We start from the raw sequence: 19,142 nt of genomic DNA on the forward strand, positions 1-19,142 counted from the left end.
AACCAGGAGGTCACAGTTTGATTCCTGGTCAGGGCACTTTCCCAGGTTGCAGGCTGGATCCCCAGTGGGGTTTGCAGCCAAATGATGATTCTCTCTCATCATTGATGTTTTTCTCTCTCTCTCCTGCTCCAATAAAAAATATATTTTAAAAACTTATTGTCCAGATTTAGAAATGCTCCTTTATTATGCTAGTGAAGTCAGTCAAAGCAAGATAAATACCATGTGTTCACTTCTATCTAGAATCTAAAGAACAAAATAGACAAAACGGAAACAGATTCAGAAACAGAAATATGAACATTTGGAGTGGGAAGGGTTGAGGAATGGAGTGAAAGAGGTCATAGGGGTTAAAGCACAGCATAAGGTATACAGTATGTAATATAATCAGTACAGATGGTGGGTGCTGGAATTACCCATTGGTGGGAACAATTTGTAAGAAAGATTGTCTAATCACTGCTTTACACCTGAAACCAATACAAAATAATATTAAATGTATACAGTAATTGAAAAAAATTAAAAATAAAGAAATGCTCCAGTGTCTTTCACATCTGTGAACAGCTTTGCTTCCTGCCCATTTTAAGGCACAGCGCCTATCAGTTTTAAGGTGAACATTTAGAGTGATGTGAACCACTTCTGTTAGAAACTATTTGATTTCCTCTTAATAGTTGAAAAGATTTATGTAAAAAGCTATTATTTCAGGGCAGCCAAGACTCAACAAGGCTGAATTCCAGAGCCTTTTATAGGGACTCAACATGTGGTATGAGACAAGGCAGGTGATAATGAGGTCAGTAACACTGCTTTAGAAAAAACCCTCTAAAAACTTGTTATAAATTGAATTTTCAGGATAATTGTTGTTCTAAACCACACTTGGAATAAATTACCTTCAAATACCTTTGAGATGAAACTTGTTCAAATCAGGGGATATTTGAGATCTTGCTCCCAAGCATATGTTGTCATTTCCCCACAAATAAACTCTTAAAAAAGCAAACAGTCGCCCTAACTGGTTTGGCTCAGTGGATAGAGCGTCGGCCTGCCGACTGAAAGGTCCCGGGTTTGATTCCGGTCAAGGGCATGTACCTGGGTTGCGGACACGTCCCCAGTGGGAGATGTGCAGGAGGCAGCTGATCGATGTTTCTCTCCCATCGATGATTCTAACTATTTCTCTCCCTTCCTCTCTGTAAAAAATCAATAAAATATATATTTAAAAAAAAAAAAAGAATAAAAACTACTTAAAAAAAATATATTTTATGAGCTTGAAACAGACTCAGTCATATCTTGTCCCAGGCCACCTCCTTCTTACCATCCCAGGAAATGAAAAAGGACCCATGACCAACATACAAGTCTCTCCCTGCTGAGTAAATGAGGGTTGCAGTTGGAAGTAATTAAAAAATTCATAAGCCTTATAAACTGGAGATTTGTCACTCTTATGCAACTCTGTTTAAACAATTCAGCTAATGTTGATTTAAACATAAAGCCACAAGCCAATATATCACAACTTAACCATCCACATCCCATCAGCTCACCTCTCATCCAGATCAGGGCTCCGGACCTTCCCACTGCTATGTATTTCTGTCTCTGATCTGTTTCTGTCTGTTTCCTTTCTCTCCACTGTTGTCCTTTCCTATGTTTCACCTCCCTCTCCCCTGTTCCTTCTCCCCTTTTCTCTATGTCTGTCCCTACACCTGCATCATGAAACTCCTGAAGCCTATTTCACCTTCACTTACTTTCTTCCTGGTCTTTCTGATTGTTTCCATCTCCACACAGGTCTTCATCTTTCTCTTCCCACACCTGTGTCTCCTCTGCTTCCGCTGTTACAGTCTTTCCTGTTACCCACAGCTGGCTGGCTCTCAATGCTGTTTCTCTCTGCTCCATCATCCCTAAACCCCCCCCTTTTCATCCCTGAGTCCCTGCATTCCATCCCCCCAGCTTTTCTCAGAACCATCCTCTTTTCCTTTGTTGCCCCCAATTCTGCTCACTTGGGCCCCTCTTCCTATTAACTCCCCTTCATCTCTCTGGGTCTCCACCCTCTTCTCTTTCCACTTTGTTCCTCCCCTATATACTTTCCAGAGTTACCCTCTCACTCATATTGTTGTTGTCCAGTCCCTGCCTCATCCCCTATGGGGCCCCCTCACTGACTCTTTCTCCCTCCCACGTGTCTGTCTCCCTCCTGAACCCTCCCTGCCTGGTTCCCGCCCTCTCCCAGTCACTGCTCTGCCCCTCCCTGCGGGCAGGTGACCTATTCTGGGGACAACGTGTTCTTTCCCCATTAAGTCCCACCCCATAAAGACTGTGCTTCCTGGGAATCGTCATTATTTTGGGGGAAGCAGGATGGAGATGGGGGGAATTTAAACAATTTATTTGAAACAAACTGATGACACACCAGAGGCAAGATCTGAAATGTTCCCTTCTAGGCCCTTATTAAATGGGTGGGTGGCAGAAGGGTCTGCAGATCCCCATGTTGGGGAGCCACAGGGACTCCAAGGGCCTGGAACAGAGATGTGGGGAACGGCACGCAAAGGGTTGGACTCCACTCTAGTCATCTACTGAGACTTTAAATCTCGTCGGGTGGGAGAGCTGCCCCTGACGGGCTTGCAGCAGAAAACCCATGCAGCAGGCGGTGTGTAAAGGGCCAAAAGCAGAGGACAGACCCTACATTTGGGCGGGAAGCAGGTTGGGTGTGGGGCATCCCCCATGCATGTGGACTCACCACAGTCGGAGGCACAGCAGCGAGTATTTAAACGCTGGCAGTAACCCTTAGCCTTCTCTCGTGCAAATGAACTGCTTTAAAACAAGCAGGAGACCCACGTGACTGCTACTCCTCGCTAGCCGCTTCCTGGTCTCCAAGAATCTGTGCTGCCTTATGTCTTTGCTATTTTTCTCCTAAACGCTAAGGGACACGAGTTTTGCAACAAGGTAAGCAGCGGGCAACACAGCTTGACCCAGGCTAATGATGCATAGGCACTCCAACTTGCTACTGTAATCCCTATTCTGTGAAAAATGTGCTGTTTGAAATTTTAACCCTGCTATTTTGGCTTCTGTAAATATTTGCTTGCTTAAATAATAGGGAAAATAAGTTCAACTATCTGACCTTGCAAGCTGCTCTGTTGCCACTTCTAGCTACTCCCATACCAGGTATTTGTTGTCTGGAATGTACTGTGCTCAAGGTTACAAGCTGCCTGCAAAAATAACTTACATAGAGTTCTTTGTAAAGTCTGCAAAAGGTCTGCAAAATCCCTTATTTGGGAGACAAAGGGCTGGAAAGATATAAAAGGGGAAGGCTTCCTCCATGTTTTTGCTCAGATTCAGGAGGTTACTCCTCCAAGACCACTAGCATAATAAAGGCTCCAAAATTTGGCTCACTGATTAAGGCATCCTCTGTCTAGCTTGCTGATTTACAATATAACACTAACCCCCTGAAATGGGCTCTAAGGCCCCCATTTTCTAGACACTCTCCTCTTGCTTCTCCTACCTTAAGCTCTCTGTTTCACAGCTTTAATAAACATACTCTCAAAAACCACCTGGACTGGTGTGAAATCTTCCCTACACAGTCGAAAACCCACACGCTAAAGGGAGGGGCACTAAGGCAGACTTACCCTGAGCCCAGAACCCATCTGGTAACATTCTGAATCCAATCAGAAGAAAGGATTCCACTGTCTCTAAAAATAAATGATGGTATTTAACAAAATTAAAAAGATCAGGGCTGCCGAACCGGTTTGGCTCAGTGGATAGAGCGTCGGCCTGCGGACTCAAGGGTCCCGGGTTCGATTCCGGTCAGGGGCATGTGCCTTGGTTGCAGGCACATCCCCATTAGGAGATGTGCAGGAGGCAGCTGATCGATGTTTCTCTCTCATTGATGTTTCTGGCTCTCTATCCCTCTCCCTTCTTCTCTGTGAAAAATCAATAAAATATATTTAAAAAAAAAAAAGATCAGGGCTATGTCCTGCATTTAGACTGCCAGACTTCAAATGGATACTCACATCATTTCCTAATGGTAAGTTGTAGAATCAGGGATCAATCACATGTAAATGCTTTCAGTAATGCTTGCAAATCAATTCATTTATTTTTTTAAAATATATTTTATTGATTTTTTACAGAGAGGAAAGGAGAGGAATAAAGAGTTAGAAACACTGATGAGAGAAACACTGATCAGCTGCCTCCTGCACACCCCCTACTGGGGATGTGCCCGAAACCAAGGTACACACCCTTGACCAGAATCGAACCTTGGCCCCTTCAGTCCGCAGGCCAAAGCTTTATCCACTGAGCCAAACCAGTTAGGGCTCATTTATTTTTTAAATCAGGACCATATTGTATTATGGTTATCATAAGTAGCTGCCAAAATTAAGATTACTTATGACCAAAACAGATATTTAGAAAATTGAAGACTTCCTAACTCAGGAAGGGAAGTAGAGAAAGCCAGCAGTAGTGCCCGGCAGTGGGGCAGAACCTCAGCTCCGACTCTCCTCCCCTGGCAGCTCTGAACTGCAGAACCAAGGCCACTTAGTACTCAAGAGAGTGCCTGGGTGCCCTCCCCAGCGACCCTCCCTTTGGGCTCCCCAGACCAGCACCTGCTGTCAACCCCTGCCTGAGCTCCTCTAGCACCCAAATGTGGGCAGAGGACCTGAGGTACTGCACACAATTGTAGAAAAGGGGAGTGTCACTTCAAAGCTCCTTGCTAAAGAACATAAAGGCCATGGCAGCAACATCAGAACGTTGTTTAGCTGAACTCTCAAAAACACTTATGTCATATTCATTGTGACTATCATAATGTCCCCCTAGATACAAGAACAAGGAAAACATATCAACAATGGAGAAATGTGTTCACATTATTTAAAGTTAAAGGCCACTTGGAAAAGGGTTTGCTAGTGACATAACTACACTGCATTACCAACTCCAATACTGTTACCTACAACTTTGAAGGTTGAACTCATGAACACATCCACACTCATTCAGCTTTATTAATTAAAATAGCCCAGCCAGCATGGCTCACTGGTTAGGTGTTGACCTTGCGGTTCCATTCCCCAACAGGGCACATGCCCGGGTTGTGGGCTCAATCCCAAGTGTGGGGCATGCAGGATGCAGCCAATCAATAAATCTCTCTCTTATTGATGTTTTGATCTTAGTCCCTCTCCCTTTCTCTCTGAAATCAATAAAAATATACTTATGCCCTAGCCAGTCTGGCTCAGTGGATAGAGTGTCGGCCTGCGAAATGAAAGGTCCCGGATTCGATTCCAGTCAAGGGCACATGCCCAGGTTATGAACTCGATCCCCAGTGGGAGACTTGCAGGAGGCAGCTGATCCATGATTCTCTCTCATCGTGGTTGTTTCTATCTCTCTCTTCCTCTTTATTCCTCTCTTAAATCAATAAAAATATATTTAAAAATACATATTTTTTTAAAAAACGAAAATAGTAAGTTCACCCATACTCTAAATAAAGTATGAAAAACAACACTGTAAGTGCAACCATTTGTCAAAATGCACAATCCAAACATTTAAGACATATTACTAATATTCTGAAGCTGGAGGCTAAAGCAAACAGTACTTAGCGTAAAAGTGCAAAAGAGACATTGGAAGGCGAATGAACTTTGATATTTAGCAGGGTTGAATATCAGCACAAGTTTGCCCTCCTGTGATTGCAATGGCTCGAGGCAATTTCCTGATCTGATAATCTTTACATTGTATACCAAACTTTACCTTTGATTTGCCTGTATGCATTGCTAAACAGCAAATGTGTATTCAAAGTCGGTAGGACCCAATCTCAGAGTTCTTCACGAAAGAGGTTCCACCTGGCCCTCCAAATGCCTTCTAAATTTATATTTCTTGTATAGTGTATTTATTGTGTTGTCTGCCCTCCTTCAAGTCATCTTGAACTCGCCAGGAAGGTTATGACATTCTGATGTTATAACTGTGCTTCATCTGGTCTTTTGAATGGAGGCTAATCATTTAGAAAACATGAACATACAATAATTTTATGTGCTTAGGGATGAGTTGTCTTATATTTTCTCAGATATGCCTGATATCTTCTTTATTTCACCATATCAACCAATGTTCATCACTTCTACCTATAGCTACTATGAAGATACACAGGATTTTAATGAACTGCCACCATATTTTCCTGTAAGTGTAATTGGCAAATTTAGTCAAAATTTATAATGCCCTTCATGATCACATAAAACAACATTCTAAGTCAACCACCATCTCCATTTAGATGGTCTTCAAGCAGTGTGCCTTATAATAAATGCAATATTCCATGGAAAAGTATATGTCAGTGAAATGCACACAATATACAAGAGTTTACAGGTCTTTAAGGCAGTAACAACCCCATGATTTCATACACACACCAGGAATAAAACATGGTAGCATCAGTGATATAGGACCAGAATCACATTACTATTTCCTTTTCCATATGTCTCAAATAATGTCAATAAATATAGACAACACTAAGTAATTATACTTATGGAAACATTGCTTCTTTTAATATATTCAAGCATATTAAAAATTACTTCTGTTCATTTAAACATTGAATTATTCTCTATGAGTATTCTCATTTAGCGTTATACCTAAAAAGTATTGACTATTCATCTAGTGTGAATTCTGTGATATTTTAAAATTTAATTTCAAATATATGCCTTGGAAAATTTTTTAGGCTTTTGAGAAGCCTATCTTTTTAACAAAAGTCTTTCCTCCTATATCATGAACATAGAATTAAGTCCAAATTGTAATTCCTGATATTGACTGAGACTGCAGGTCCAGCTATAGGATTTCCCACATTCTTTGGTTTTAGGGTTTCCCTCTGCTAGGAATTTCAATGTGAGGAATAAATTATGAATGTGGAATAATGACTTTTGGACATTGTTTACATTTTCATTGTTTCTCCTCAGTATGAATTCTGATCTCAAATACGGTTCATGTACCGAGTGAAACTCTGTTTTGCCACATTCTTTGTATTTCCTGGGCTTCACTCCAGAATAATAGATGTTGAATAACATATAAATGAGGATATAAACTTTGGCACAAGTATTACAATTTATAAAGCTTAATTTGATCATGCTCAATGAAACTGGATCATTGGTTAAATCTTTGGGCAAATTATTTATATTTTTATTGTTTCTATTTAGAATCATTCACTCCAATTACGAGTATGTTTGACTACAGGTTAAAAGCTTTGCCACATTCTCCTTTGGTAATGTTTCACTCCATAATATATTTTTGTTGAGTGAGACACCACTCCTGATTAAAGGCTTTGACAAACTCACAATGTTTTTAGGTCTTCTCTCCAGTACAAATTGTATTGTGTTGAGAAAGACACCAATGGTCATTTTAAAATGTGCCAAGGTATTCACATTTGTAAGGCTTCTCTTCACAATGAATTATCTGATGTTCAATAAGATCACACTGACAAGGAAAAGATTTGCCTCACTCCTTACATCTGTAAAGTTTCTCTCCACTATAAAGTCTCTCATGTACAGTAAATCACGAATATCTTAAAAGGCTTTTCCACATTTTTCACATTCATCAGGCTTCATCACAGTAAGAATTCTATGGCGCTGAGTAAGTTCTCACTGCTGGTAAAGTAATAATGGCACTCCTTGTAACTGTAAGGAGTTATGAACTCTTTGCTGTACAATAGGGCAGGAACACTGGTTAAAGGCTTTGCCACATTCTCTACATTTATGAAGTTTCTCTTCAGTATGAACTCTCTGATGATTACTAAGGTTTGAGGACTTGCTAAAGGCTTTGCCACACTGTCTACATTCATAAGGCTTCTCTCCAGTATGAACTCTCTGATGTACAGTAAGGGCTGAGGACCTGCTGAAAGCTTTGCCACATTCTCTACATTTAAAAGGCTTCTCTCCAGTATGAACTCTCTGATGATAAGTAAGGTCTGTAACCACAATGAAGGCTTTGCCACATTCTCTACATTTAAAAGGCTTCTCTCCAGTATGAAGTTTCTGATGTCGCTTAAGGTTTGAGGAGTTACAGAAGGCCTTGCCACATTCACTACATTTATAAGGCTTATCTCCAGTGTGACTACTTTGATGAAGAATACATATTGAGGACCTCCTAAAGGCTTTGCCACATTCTCCACATTTATAAGGCTTCTCTCCAGTGTGAACTCGTTGATGATAAGTAAGGGATGAGGATCTGGTAAAGGCTTTGCCACACTCTCTACATTTATAAGGCTTCTCTCCAGTATGAACTCTCTGATGTACAGTAAGGACTGAGGACCTACTGAAGGCTTTGCCACATTCTCCACATTTATAAGGCTTCTCTCCAGTATGAAGTTTCTGATGTCGACTAAGGTTTGAGGAGTCACTGAAGACTTTGCCACATTCACTACATTTATAAGGCTTCTCTCCAGTATGCACTCTTTGATGAAAACTAAGTGTTGATGCAGCACTGAAGGCTTTGCCACATTCTGGACATCTATAAGGCTTCTCTCCAGTATGCACTCTCTGATGATAAGCAAAGTTTGATGCTGTACTGAAAGCTTTGCCACATTCTCTACATTTATAAGGCTTCTCTCCAGTATGCACTCTCTGATGAATAGTAAGTGTTGATGCCATACTGAAGGCTTTGCCACATTCTCCACATTTATAGGGCTTCTCTCCAGTATGCACTCTCTGATGATAAGCAAAACTTGATGCCGCACCGAAGGCTTTGCCACATTCTTTACATTTATAAGGCTTTTCTCCAGTATGAACTCTCTGATGTTGATTAAGGATTGAGGACTCACTGAAGGCTTTACCACATTCTCTACATTTATAAGGCTTCTCTCCGGTATGAATACTCTGATGACGACGACACTTCGAGGACCTCCTGAAGGCTTTGCCACACTCTCCACATTTATAAGGCTTCTCTCCAGTATGAATTCTCTCATGTTCACGAATATTTGAAAGGAAATTAAATGTTTTACCACATTCTTTACATTTATAATGTTTTTCTCCAGTACGGATTTTCTTAAGTTTATTTAGATTGAGTATTTGACTGAAGAGTCTCGCACACGGATTAAAATTGCAAGGTTTCTCCCTGGTGTGAATGTTATCTCGTTCAGTATGATTTGAAGATTGTTTCAAAGGTTCGTCACATTTTCTTTGTTTGTTTGTTTTTGCCATGGTACGAGTAAACTGAAGTATATTTTGATTTGACAATTGGTCAAAGACTTTTCCACCTTTATAATGGTTTTCTGGGAGCTGAATTTTCTGATGTATATTAGAATTTGACCCTTGGTTAAAATTTTTCCAATGCTCCTTGCATTGATAACTTCTGTCTTCATTGCATGTATTCTGGTAATCATTGAAGATGGAAAGGCCTTTAGTGACAGCTATAATTTCATTAAACATGTACTCTTTTTTTCAAATAACTATTCTGTAATAACTATTAACCATGATGTGTATAAAAAACACACAATCCTTCCAGGCTTGTGTGATTCAGGGGTGAACAACAAACCATGAACCAGGAGGTCACAGTTTGATTCCTGGTCAGAGCACATGCCTGAGCTGTGGCCTTAATCCTCAGGGCAACAGGCAACCAGCAAGTCAATGATTCTCTTTCATCACTGATATTTCTCTCTCTCCTTCCCCCTTCCTCTCTCTTAAATCGATAAAGACATATTTTTAAAAAGATTTCTAAGTTTATAAAAATTATAGACATTTTTATCAAAAACATTATTTCTCAATAGAAGTATAATGACACCGTAATACAGAAGTCAACAAACTAATTGCATTTAAATTTTGTATGTGCAGTATAAATCACTATATTCTAGAAATGACTGAAAATTTAATCCCACACTACACTGCAGTTATTCTTATACTTACAGCATAGATTATGCTGCACTGAAGGATTAATCTATGAAAAATAAATTTTTCATAGATTTTCAGTATTTTCATTCCAAGAATGTATAATATTAAAAACATTATATTTGGTCTTCACATTTAGAAACACATTAATTAACAAATACAACTAATTTTAATTGGGAGTATTACCAAATGTGTAATATTTTTGACATCATTAATTGACAATGATTTTATTATGAATAACTGTACCAGTTTACTTCTGTCCATGTTAAAATAATTTTTTCTCATCTTACACTCCTCAAATTCCAAGGCTTTCACTAAATGTACATTATCAAAGCCATACCTTTCGTATCTTACCGGTATTATTTTAGGGAATAAATCTCTTATTTTTGGCTTTTGCAGAATGGCCTGGTTGTCTTCTGATAAGATAGCTGAAAGATATGAAATAAAGTGTCACAGTTTTGATACCCATGGGAATGGACACTGAACTTATCAGCAATTACTGACCCAATGACATTTTTGAGTACTCCAAAATTAAGTTAAATGTTCAAAGCAAGATCAAGAAAGGTACAATTAGGAAAAGTCACAAGGAGGGTTAAAAAGTTGCTTACATTTGCCACCAATACTTGAAAACACCCTAGCAAACAGTGGCAGTATTATAAGAAAACTCCCACTTCCCAGATTCTTCACTGAGAAGATAGAGATGAGGTACTGTGTCTGTTCAATGATCTTGCAGTTTTGCAGCATCTTGAAGAACGTGTTTCTGTTTTGCATGATACAGGTTGCTAAAATAATGGCATTACTGGTACATGGTGAATGCATTGTAATGGCTGCTAAAAAGAAAAAGTGGTGCCTGGCCCACATGGCTCAGTGGCTGTGCATCAACTTATGAACCAGGTCATCACAGTTCGATTCCTGGTCAGGGCACATGCCCAGGTTGTGAGCTTGATCCCCAGTGTGAAGGGTGCAGGAGGCATCCCATCAATAATTCTCTCTCTGGGGGACATATGTAATAATTCCAACAGTAAAGAATTATTAAAAATAATAATAATTCTCTCTCATCATTGATGTTTCTATCGCTTTCTCCCTCTCCCTTCCTCTCTGAAATCAATTAAAAAATATTTAAGAATGAAAAAAAGAATAGGTGGGTAATTGTTCAAACACTACAGAGACTGCAATACTGAAGACAATTATCAAAACAAAAAGATATTTTGGGTTTTAGGAAAGAAATAGAAAATTATTTAAACTTGGAACTTACACACACTCTGCCCCCAAACAATTCTGACAGAAATTAGAATTTTTGCCACAGGTTATTGTTATTTATTTTCTCTTACAAAAAGCATGTTTATAAGGCCTGGTTGGTTTTTTTTTGTTTTCTTTTTCTTTTTTGTTTAAAATATATTTTATTGATTTTTTTTACAGAGAGGAAGGGAGAGAGATAGAGAGTTAGAAACACCGATGAGAGAGAAACATTGATCAGCTGCCTCCTGCACATCTCCTACTGAGGATGTGCCCACAACTAAGGTACATGTCCTTGACCGTAATCGAACCTGGGACCTTTCAGTTCGCAGGCCGACGCTCTATCCACTAAGCCAAACCGGTTTCAGCAGGCCTGGTTGTTTAAATTCCTGAACCCCAACAAGAGATATTAAGACACTGAGAAAAACTAAAAAACATGATCCAAATATACAAATATCTATGAAATGAACCAAACATAAAAGGCAAGGTTAAAAAAAAAAATGCACCAATTTAAAAATATAACAGAATTACCAATGAAAGATATGACCAAGCTGAAGAATCAAAAAACTTGCATAGTACATTTTAGATTTTGATAGAGAGAAGCCCATATGGAACATTAACAAATTTACCACTTTGCACACCAAGTGGAGTGACATAAATACAGAATAGTGAAAAGGCGTGAGAACAGATAAGAAATTAAGAGTTGAAGACATGGGGAGCAACATCAGAAAAATGGAGGCTAGATAGATCACCCAGGCCTCTCCTCCTGCAACTTGAACAAGTTAATCAACTATAACTTAACAAAGAATTCCCTGCTTAACACAGAAGCCTGACTGAGAGACCAGTGCAGTGAAACATCTAGAGGTGGGCAACCAGGAATAAAAGGGGAAGAAGGGAGGAGAGGCCAGATGGCCATGGACACAGCCCTGCAGTAGGAGCTGGCGACCAGCTCCATCCAGAGAGCAGGGGAAGCTGGTGGTATTAGTTGTTTCCATGGGGTAGAACAGAGAGTCTCAGTGGGCTCTCCAGCAGGGTGAGCAGTGAGAATAGCAGCTGAGCCAGCAGAGATGCCTGGGCAAGGACACAACATAGAGGTTCTGCAATGGCAGTCTGCTGTCGGGCAATGGTGATTCTGACAAAGAAATGTAGCCACAGAGCACAACTTTCCCTTAGATTCCCAAAACTCGCTTCCAGTTGCCCTTGGTCAAAGAGCATAGTATCTGCACACAGAGAGCTAGTGCAATAGAATTGCTGTTGACTTCTGTGATGGATAACCAGGTGAGGCTTGTGGGGGGACCCACAGAGGTCTGGGGTCACCATTACAATAAGAGCAAGATAAACACCCACCCAAGCAGCACGGCTGTAGTCAGCTCTGGGAGTTCACAGAGTTAATAATGTTGTTATTCAGGGCCACCTGCTAAAATGGTAGAAAGTCCTCTTCAGAGAAAGCTGCTACAGAAAGGTCAAGAATAAATGCCTAGACAGGGGAGACTAACAAATTGCATTAGTAACTACGGTTATGAGAAAGCTCAGAAAGAAAATAAAAAATCTCCAGAGAGCAAGCTTCAGATCATGGCCAATATGTGACAGAAATAACACAGAATTTAAGATTACAGTTATGAAAATACTCAGTAAGATGTGATAAAATACTAGCAATTCAATGCACTCAGAAAACAAATTATTGAACAAAATTAGTACTTTAACAAATAGATTGAAACTTTCAAAAATAACCAATCAGAATGCTTGAAAACAAAGGATGCAATTCAGGAGATTAGGGGTGAATTACTGAGACTAGGAAACAGAGCTGAACAGATAGAGCAAAGAAAAAAAACACCTGAGCATGAAAAGAAAGGGCTCTATGAGAACTATCTGACTCCATCAGAAAAGGCTCCTATATAAGAATTATAGGCATACTAAGAGGAAGAAGAGAGGAAGAGGGGAACTAAAAGCCTATTGAAACAAATAGTGGATGAGAACTTCACAAACCTATGTGAAGAACTAGGTCCTCAAATTCAAAAAGGAAATAGAACACTTACTCAACTCAATCCAAAGAGACCCGCTCCATGGTGCATTGTATTAAAACTGTCAAAAATTAATGACAAAAAATAGAATTCTCAAAGCATCAAGGGAAAGGAAGGAAGTAATCTACAAAGGAAAACCCATCAGAATATCGTCTGACTTCTCAGCAGAAACTCTACAAGCCAGAAGAGCATGGAACCAAGTATTCAAATGACTAAAAAATAGAAATTACCAGGCCCGAATAAAATACCCAGTAGTAATTTCCTTTAAATATGACAGAAAGACATTCCCATGTGCAGTGTGCATAGGAATTTGTTCATAGTTTTTTTTTTAAACTATAGTCCGGCCCTCCAACGGACTGAGTGACAGTGAACTGGCCCCCTGTTTAAAAAGTTTGAGGACCCCTGTTCTAAGGCCACATACGGCAGTAACTTATTGAAAAACTTTGTGAGTTAAATAGCCACATCAAACTACTGTAACACGAGGAAACCGCAGAATACATAGGAAAAGGAAGATGTGAAGTGAAAGAAAATTAGATTTTCTCCTTTTGGGGAGGTGCATGGTGCTGTGATAAAATTCCTGAGTCTAAACTTTGCAGGGTCTTGTTTGAAGCCTACATGGCATTAGAAATTACAAAGCAGAGAACAGACTCCTGTCCCCGTGTTCCGGGGATTTCTCCACCAAAGTCCTCCATCTCAATCCTTTCAAGAGACAAAAACAAAATTTCAACAGAAAAACCTTAACAATACAATTCCTCAAGAACATGCACAGATTATCCCAGGACCCCAAGGCAATGAAAGAGGAGTCCTCACAGTCCAAGGGGAGGACATGGCCTCACTGCTAATGTGAGGATGGCAGTCCCGGGGACAGAAGCAGAGTCCGGAGAGGATGCACGTGCATGGGTCCTACTGGAGACGGTCTGTCCCTCTATGACAGCAACTGACAAACCTGAGCTTCTCAAAATCCTTCCCACTGAAACACAGCTTCCCAACCAAACTGGAAGGTCTGGCTTCCTCCATGACCTTTGGACCTCTCACCTATGTCATCTGCTTCCTCATTCCCACCTACCTGGGAACAGATACTATCATTTTTCTGTTCGTGCTCTTTCATATTCTTTTTTAATATTGTTTTTATATTTTTTATTTATTGTTGAGGGAGAGAGAAAGAGAGATGGAGAAACATTGATATATGTTCCACTCATCTAGGCAAACATTGGTTACTCCTTTTGTTTGTTGTTGTTGTTAATCCTCGCGGGAGGAAAATTTTTCCACAATTTTTTTTTTGAGAGAGTGGAAAGGGAGGAGGGAGAAGATAGGGAGGGGGTGGGGGTGTGGAGAGCGAGAGCGAGAGAGAGAGAGAGAGAGAGAGAGAGAGAGAGAGATAGCAATGTGAGAGAGACACTTCAATTGATTGCCTTCCCCAAATCCCAACAAGGGCTGGGGATCAAACCTGCAACCCAGTTACATTTCCCTCACAAGGAAAAGAACCCTCCACCCTTGGGTGGGCAGCCTGAAGCACACCAGCTAGGGCAACGTTGAATTCATTTGACCAGATCAAATCCACAACCTTGGCAGATAGGGATAACACTCTAACCAACTTACTACCCCAGCCATAGACCACGTGCTCTTTCATTTGCTCAGAAAAGATGACAATGACCTGCTTAGAGACTGCAAGAACCATTTATTATTAGACTAGAGGCCCTGCTCACAAAATTTGTGAAGCAGTGGGGGCCCTAGATGTGGCAGGCGATCAGGGTCGATAAAATTCCCTACCTACCTGCCTCTTCCTTCCTTCACCACCGGTGTGCCATCACCACGTGGTTCACCACCAACCAGGGCCTGCCGACAGGAGGGAAGGAGAGAGGGAGGGGCCCAGGAGGTTGGCCCTGAGGAGGGATCCCGCCTTCAGCCTCCCTGGGAAAGGGGCTGTGTCCACCGCCACACACCCACGGTTCCCCAGCCCAGCCCGGGGGCCTGCTGGCTGTGGGGAGGGACCCAGAGGTTGGCCAGCAGGGCAGGCCCCATCGGAAATCGGGACCTGCGGGCTGGGGGCAGCTCCTGTGTCAAGTGCCTGTCCCCTGGTAGTCAGTGTGCATCATAGCAACTGGTTGTTTGGTCGTTCCATCATAAAGGTCGCTTAGGCTTTTATATATATAGATGGAACATGAGTTTTGATAGAGATTCTTCTATTTCCAATCCAGTTTCTCCACTGGCAAGAAGACATGGCAGAATATTTGAATATTCTAAAAAATTATTTTCCAAAATGCTGTTTTCTGACAGAACCTTAATTAGTCAAGACAACAAATAAAATTTTCAAACATTGAGTTCCTAATTCACATACATAACAAAGCCTTTTTTTCTAAACCAGAATACCCCCATTTGTTTCCTAAGAGCAGAAATCAGAAAGTTTACCCTAAAAAGCAGAAGCCTCCTAAAGATGTTAAAATAATAAAGGAAACAAAACCCTGCAAGTGGAGGAGGAACTCAGGAAGGAAGTCATCCTCACCCAGGGAGGCCACGTTGCTGTAGTTCTCCGACATCACATCCAGGTACAATTTCCGCTGAGCTGGGTCCAGGCATTCCCACTCCTCCTGAGAGAAATCTATGGCCACATCCCTGAAGGTCAACGGTCCCTGAAAGAAAAGACAAGTTTATCGAGCGGTCACCAGAAGAGTTCATAATGTCAGCCAACGTGAAAACAATGTTAGGAGATAAAGAAAAAAATGAAGGAAAAAAAAGAAACTAAAAAGAAAACTGTGTTAGGAGAAGAGGTTTTGACCAAGGGGAATATCCTGAATCACCCAATAAGATCACTTTGCCCAGTAACATTCTCCAATATATTTTCTAACATTAACAAATGAGGATGACACATGTCCCAAAATCCATGGTACAGACTTTACTTTTCAGGAAAATAAACTTTAAAATTAAGGCATCGACATGGGCATATGGGTTTCTGAGGGCTGTGTTTGCATCGTTCAGGGTCTGTGGTGTGTATTCCTCAGCTGGAGATGTCACGCTCAGTTGGAAGCATAATTACTGCCTGAAGTATAACAGTCAACCACGACTGCACTTTTCTAAAAATACAGATTCTGAACCAGGTTCTCAGATGGGGCCTGCGTTTCCACATGTGTAACAAGCTCACGTTTCACTTGTGATGCCAATGTTTCTGGTCCATTTGTCATACTTCTGAATACACAGAAAACACAGGAAAAAATTCATACATAACTTTTAAGTGAAAGTATTTTTCAATGGAATTTATAGTTCTCATAGAATAGGACACATAGAAACCAAAATCCTATCTGACAATTTACTATGAGCCCTAACTGGTTTGGCTCAGTGGATGGAGCATCAGCCTACGGACTGAGGGGTCCCAGGTTCAATTCTGGTCAAGGGCATGTAAACTTGGTTGTGGGCACATCCCCAGTGGGGCATGTGCAGGAGGCAGCTGATCGATGTTTCTCTCTTATCGATGTTTCTAACTCTCTATACCTCTCCCTTCCTCTCTGTAAAAAAAATCAATAAAAATATATTTTAAAAAATAATAATAAATAATAAAAATAAGAAAATTTACTATGAGAATTCTTAGAACAAGATTATTCTGCCTTTGATAGAAAAATATTTTGTGAAACATATAATAAAAGGTAAACCTTCAATTTTATTCCAAACTCAAGCTACAATTAAAAAACAAACAAACAAAGGTCAATACCTGTAAACTCATAAATATTCACAGCAGTTTCTGTAACTGAGAAGAATAAAGACAGGTTAAGCAAGTAAGAAAATATAGCTCAAACAACGTTAATATTTTATGTAGAGACAGACACAGATGTGATAACTTACCTACAATTTAAAATGGATAAAAAAAAGAATTGTCATGTCAATGAAATCAAGGTTATTTTGTGATTCCATACATTTCATGAACCTCCTTGTGAATGATACCCTTTGTGTATTATATAAGATGAACTCACATAATCATAGAAAATATGTTAAACCTATAAAATATCTTAGTCGCTCATTTATTTGTAAATTTTTATGTGTCATTAGTGGAGAGCTACAATCATAGAAATTTAATTGAATTGAAGATACATTAATAATATGATTCTTATAAACTTTCTAGACAATATAAAAGGTGATTATGTTGACTATGTCCATGAATGAGTGTAGAATATAATAAAAATTTGCAGTAAGAAGGCCTGATTGGTTGAAGCTCCCATGTCAAAAGTCAGTGATTTGTAGGAAATAAAAGTAGAAGCAAATAGAAGCTAAGACGAAGGGGGAGGGTGGACTTCTGGAAGGTCTGTGCACATCTCTCAATAAATTCTCCAATTAAGTGAGCATCTCAGCCAAGGGAATATCAGGTGAACTGGAACAATGGATATCAGAAAAGGACATGTCATAGCAAAAATACATAAATAAGCAAGTCATTATGTGAAAATGGTCATAAATAAACATTAATTTTTTAAAATATATTTTATTGATTTTTTACAGAGAGGAAGCGAGAGGGATAGTCAGAAACATCGATGAAAGAGAAACATCAATCAGCTGCCTCCTGCACAGCCCCCAACAGGGGATGTGCCCACAACCAAGGTACATGCCCCTGACCAGAATCGAACCAGGGACCGTTCAGTCCGCAGGCCGATGCTCCATCCACTAAGCCAAACCGGTTAGGGCCAAACATTAATTTTTGCAAATGTCAATCCATGTGTACCTCTCATGTTCTGTAAGCTAAAGGTACATTTATTTATTTATTTTTTAAATATATTTTATTGATTTTTTACAGAGAGGACGGGAGAGGGATAGAGAGTTAGAAACATCGATGAGAGAGAAACATCGATCAGCTGCCTCCTGCACACCCCCTACCGGGGATGTGCCTGCAACCAAGGTACATCCCCTTGACCGGAATCGAACCTGGGACCCTTGAGTCCGCAGGCCGACGCTCTATCCACTGAGCCAAACCGGTTAGGGCTAAAGGTACATTTAAATAGCAAGTCTTTCTTACTTATCTAGTGAACAAGTCTCTTCCCTTTACTCTTCAGAAGTTTCTGAGCTATTGTGAGCAGTAAAAGGTGCATTTTCTTACCCCTATTCTAGAGCTGATGCTGCAGCCACTGAACCTAAAACCAACATTTCCCTTCTTCACTGATACCCGAGCCTCCAGCCTCTTCCCACTGGGATGTTAGACATGGCTACCTTCCCGGGGGGATCGATCAGAGAGGGATGTTTTCAGTAGTTGAAAATCATCAATTAAAAGTGGGAAATCTTCTTGACCTGGTGGAGCCTGCATAACATGAATGCAGAGAAGGCTCTGGGCTAAAGGACAAACTATATAAACTGCTGACCATCACCATCCTAAGGATAACTGTAATTAAATAAGTAAAAGAAAAGAACATGAATAGCACCCACATCAGAAGTGGGAGGTTCTAAATCCACAGATGTCAGAGGAAAAGCAAACCTAGCCTGTGACCCAGGACACATCTTTTACCTGAGAAGCAGCCATTTGGTCCTGGTCCTGGTCCTGGTCCTGATCAGGGTCTGGGTTGTTGTCTCAGGCGAGGATATGTTGAGGAGTCACAGAATGTGCCTTCAAAGACGTCAGCTCAGCGTCTCAACCAGCTCACACGACACTCACAGTCAGAAGGACCTGGAAATGAGGAAAAGGCCACCCCCTCCTGTCCTTGGTCACAGGAGAGAGTGAGGAACACTGAGCTCCTACTTGGAGACCACACTGTGAATTTCTGAAGGTATGTCTTCATGTGTCTCTCCTCCCAAAGACATCCACAAGCTCCTACAGAAATGAGAATGTCAGCTGATGTCCTGACCACCCAAACCAAAGAGCACCCCCTTACCTCCCCTGAACAAAGCCTGCTCCCCACTCTCACAAAGGCATCCTGCAAGCCTCCTGCTATCCCTGTCCTCACCTTCCATCACCTGGAGGCCCTCAGTCACCAATGATGCCCCCCCAGAGCAGCTGTCCACCTCCATGGGGGAAAGTGCACCTGAGGGCATTTCTTTAAGTTCCTCAGGGGATCTGAGAAGACCCAGGGGATTTATCTCAGGATGTTTTTAAAAAATAAATTGTCAGACACAGAAAAAGTAA

General features: G+C 40.7%; 1 protein-coding gene across 1 annotated transcript; it reads right to left on the bottom strand.

Moving 5' to 3' along the window:
• Nucleotides 1–4,094: 4,094 nt before the first annotated feature.
• LOC139000040 (zinc finger protein 420-like) lies at nucleotides 4,095–18,812 on the bottom strand. The gene is made up of 4 exons (XM_070402309.1): nucleotides 18,528–18,812; nucleotides 15,555–15,681; nucleotides 10,149–10,222; nucleotides 4,095–9,281 (listed from the first exon to the last, which is right to left on the bottom strand). The coding sequence occupies exons 1-4, from the start codon at nucleotides 18,540–18,542 to the stop codon at nucleotides 7,554–7,556; spliced, it is 1,944 nt and encodes a 647-aa protein (XP_070258410.1). The 5' UTR covers nucleotides 18,543–18,812; the 3' UTR covers nucleotides 4,095–7,553.
• Between the last annotated feature and the right edge of the window lie 330 nt (nucleotides 18,813–19,142).

The sequence above is a fragment of the Myotis yumanensis genome, unplaced genomic scaffold (genome assembly GCF_028538775.1).
Source record: "Myotis yumanensis isolate MYYU_CA2020_CCGP unplaced genomic scaffold, mMyoYum1.0.hap1 SCAF_23, whole genome shotgun sequence".
Lineage (NCBI taxonomy): Eukaryota > Metazoa > Chordata > Mammalia > Chiroptera > Vespertilionidae > Myotis > Myotis yumanensis.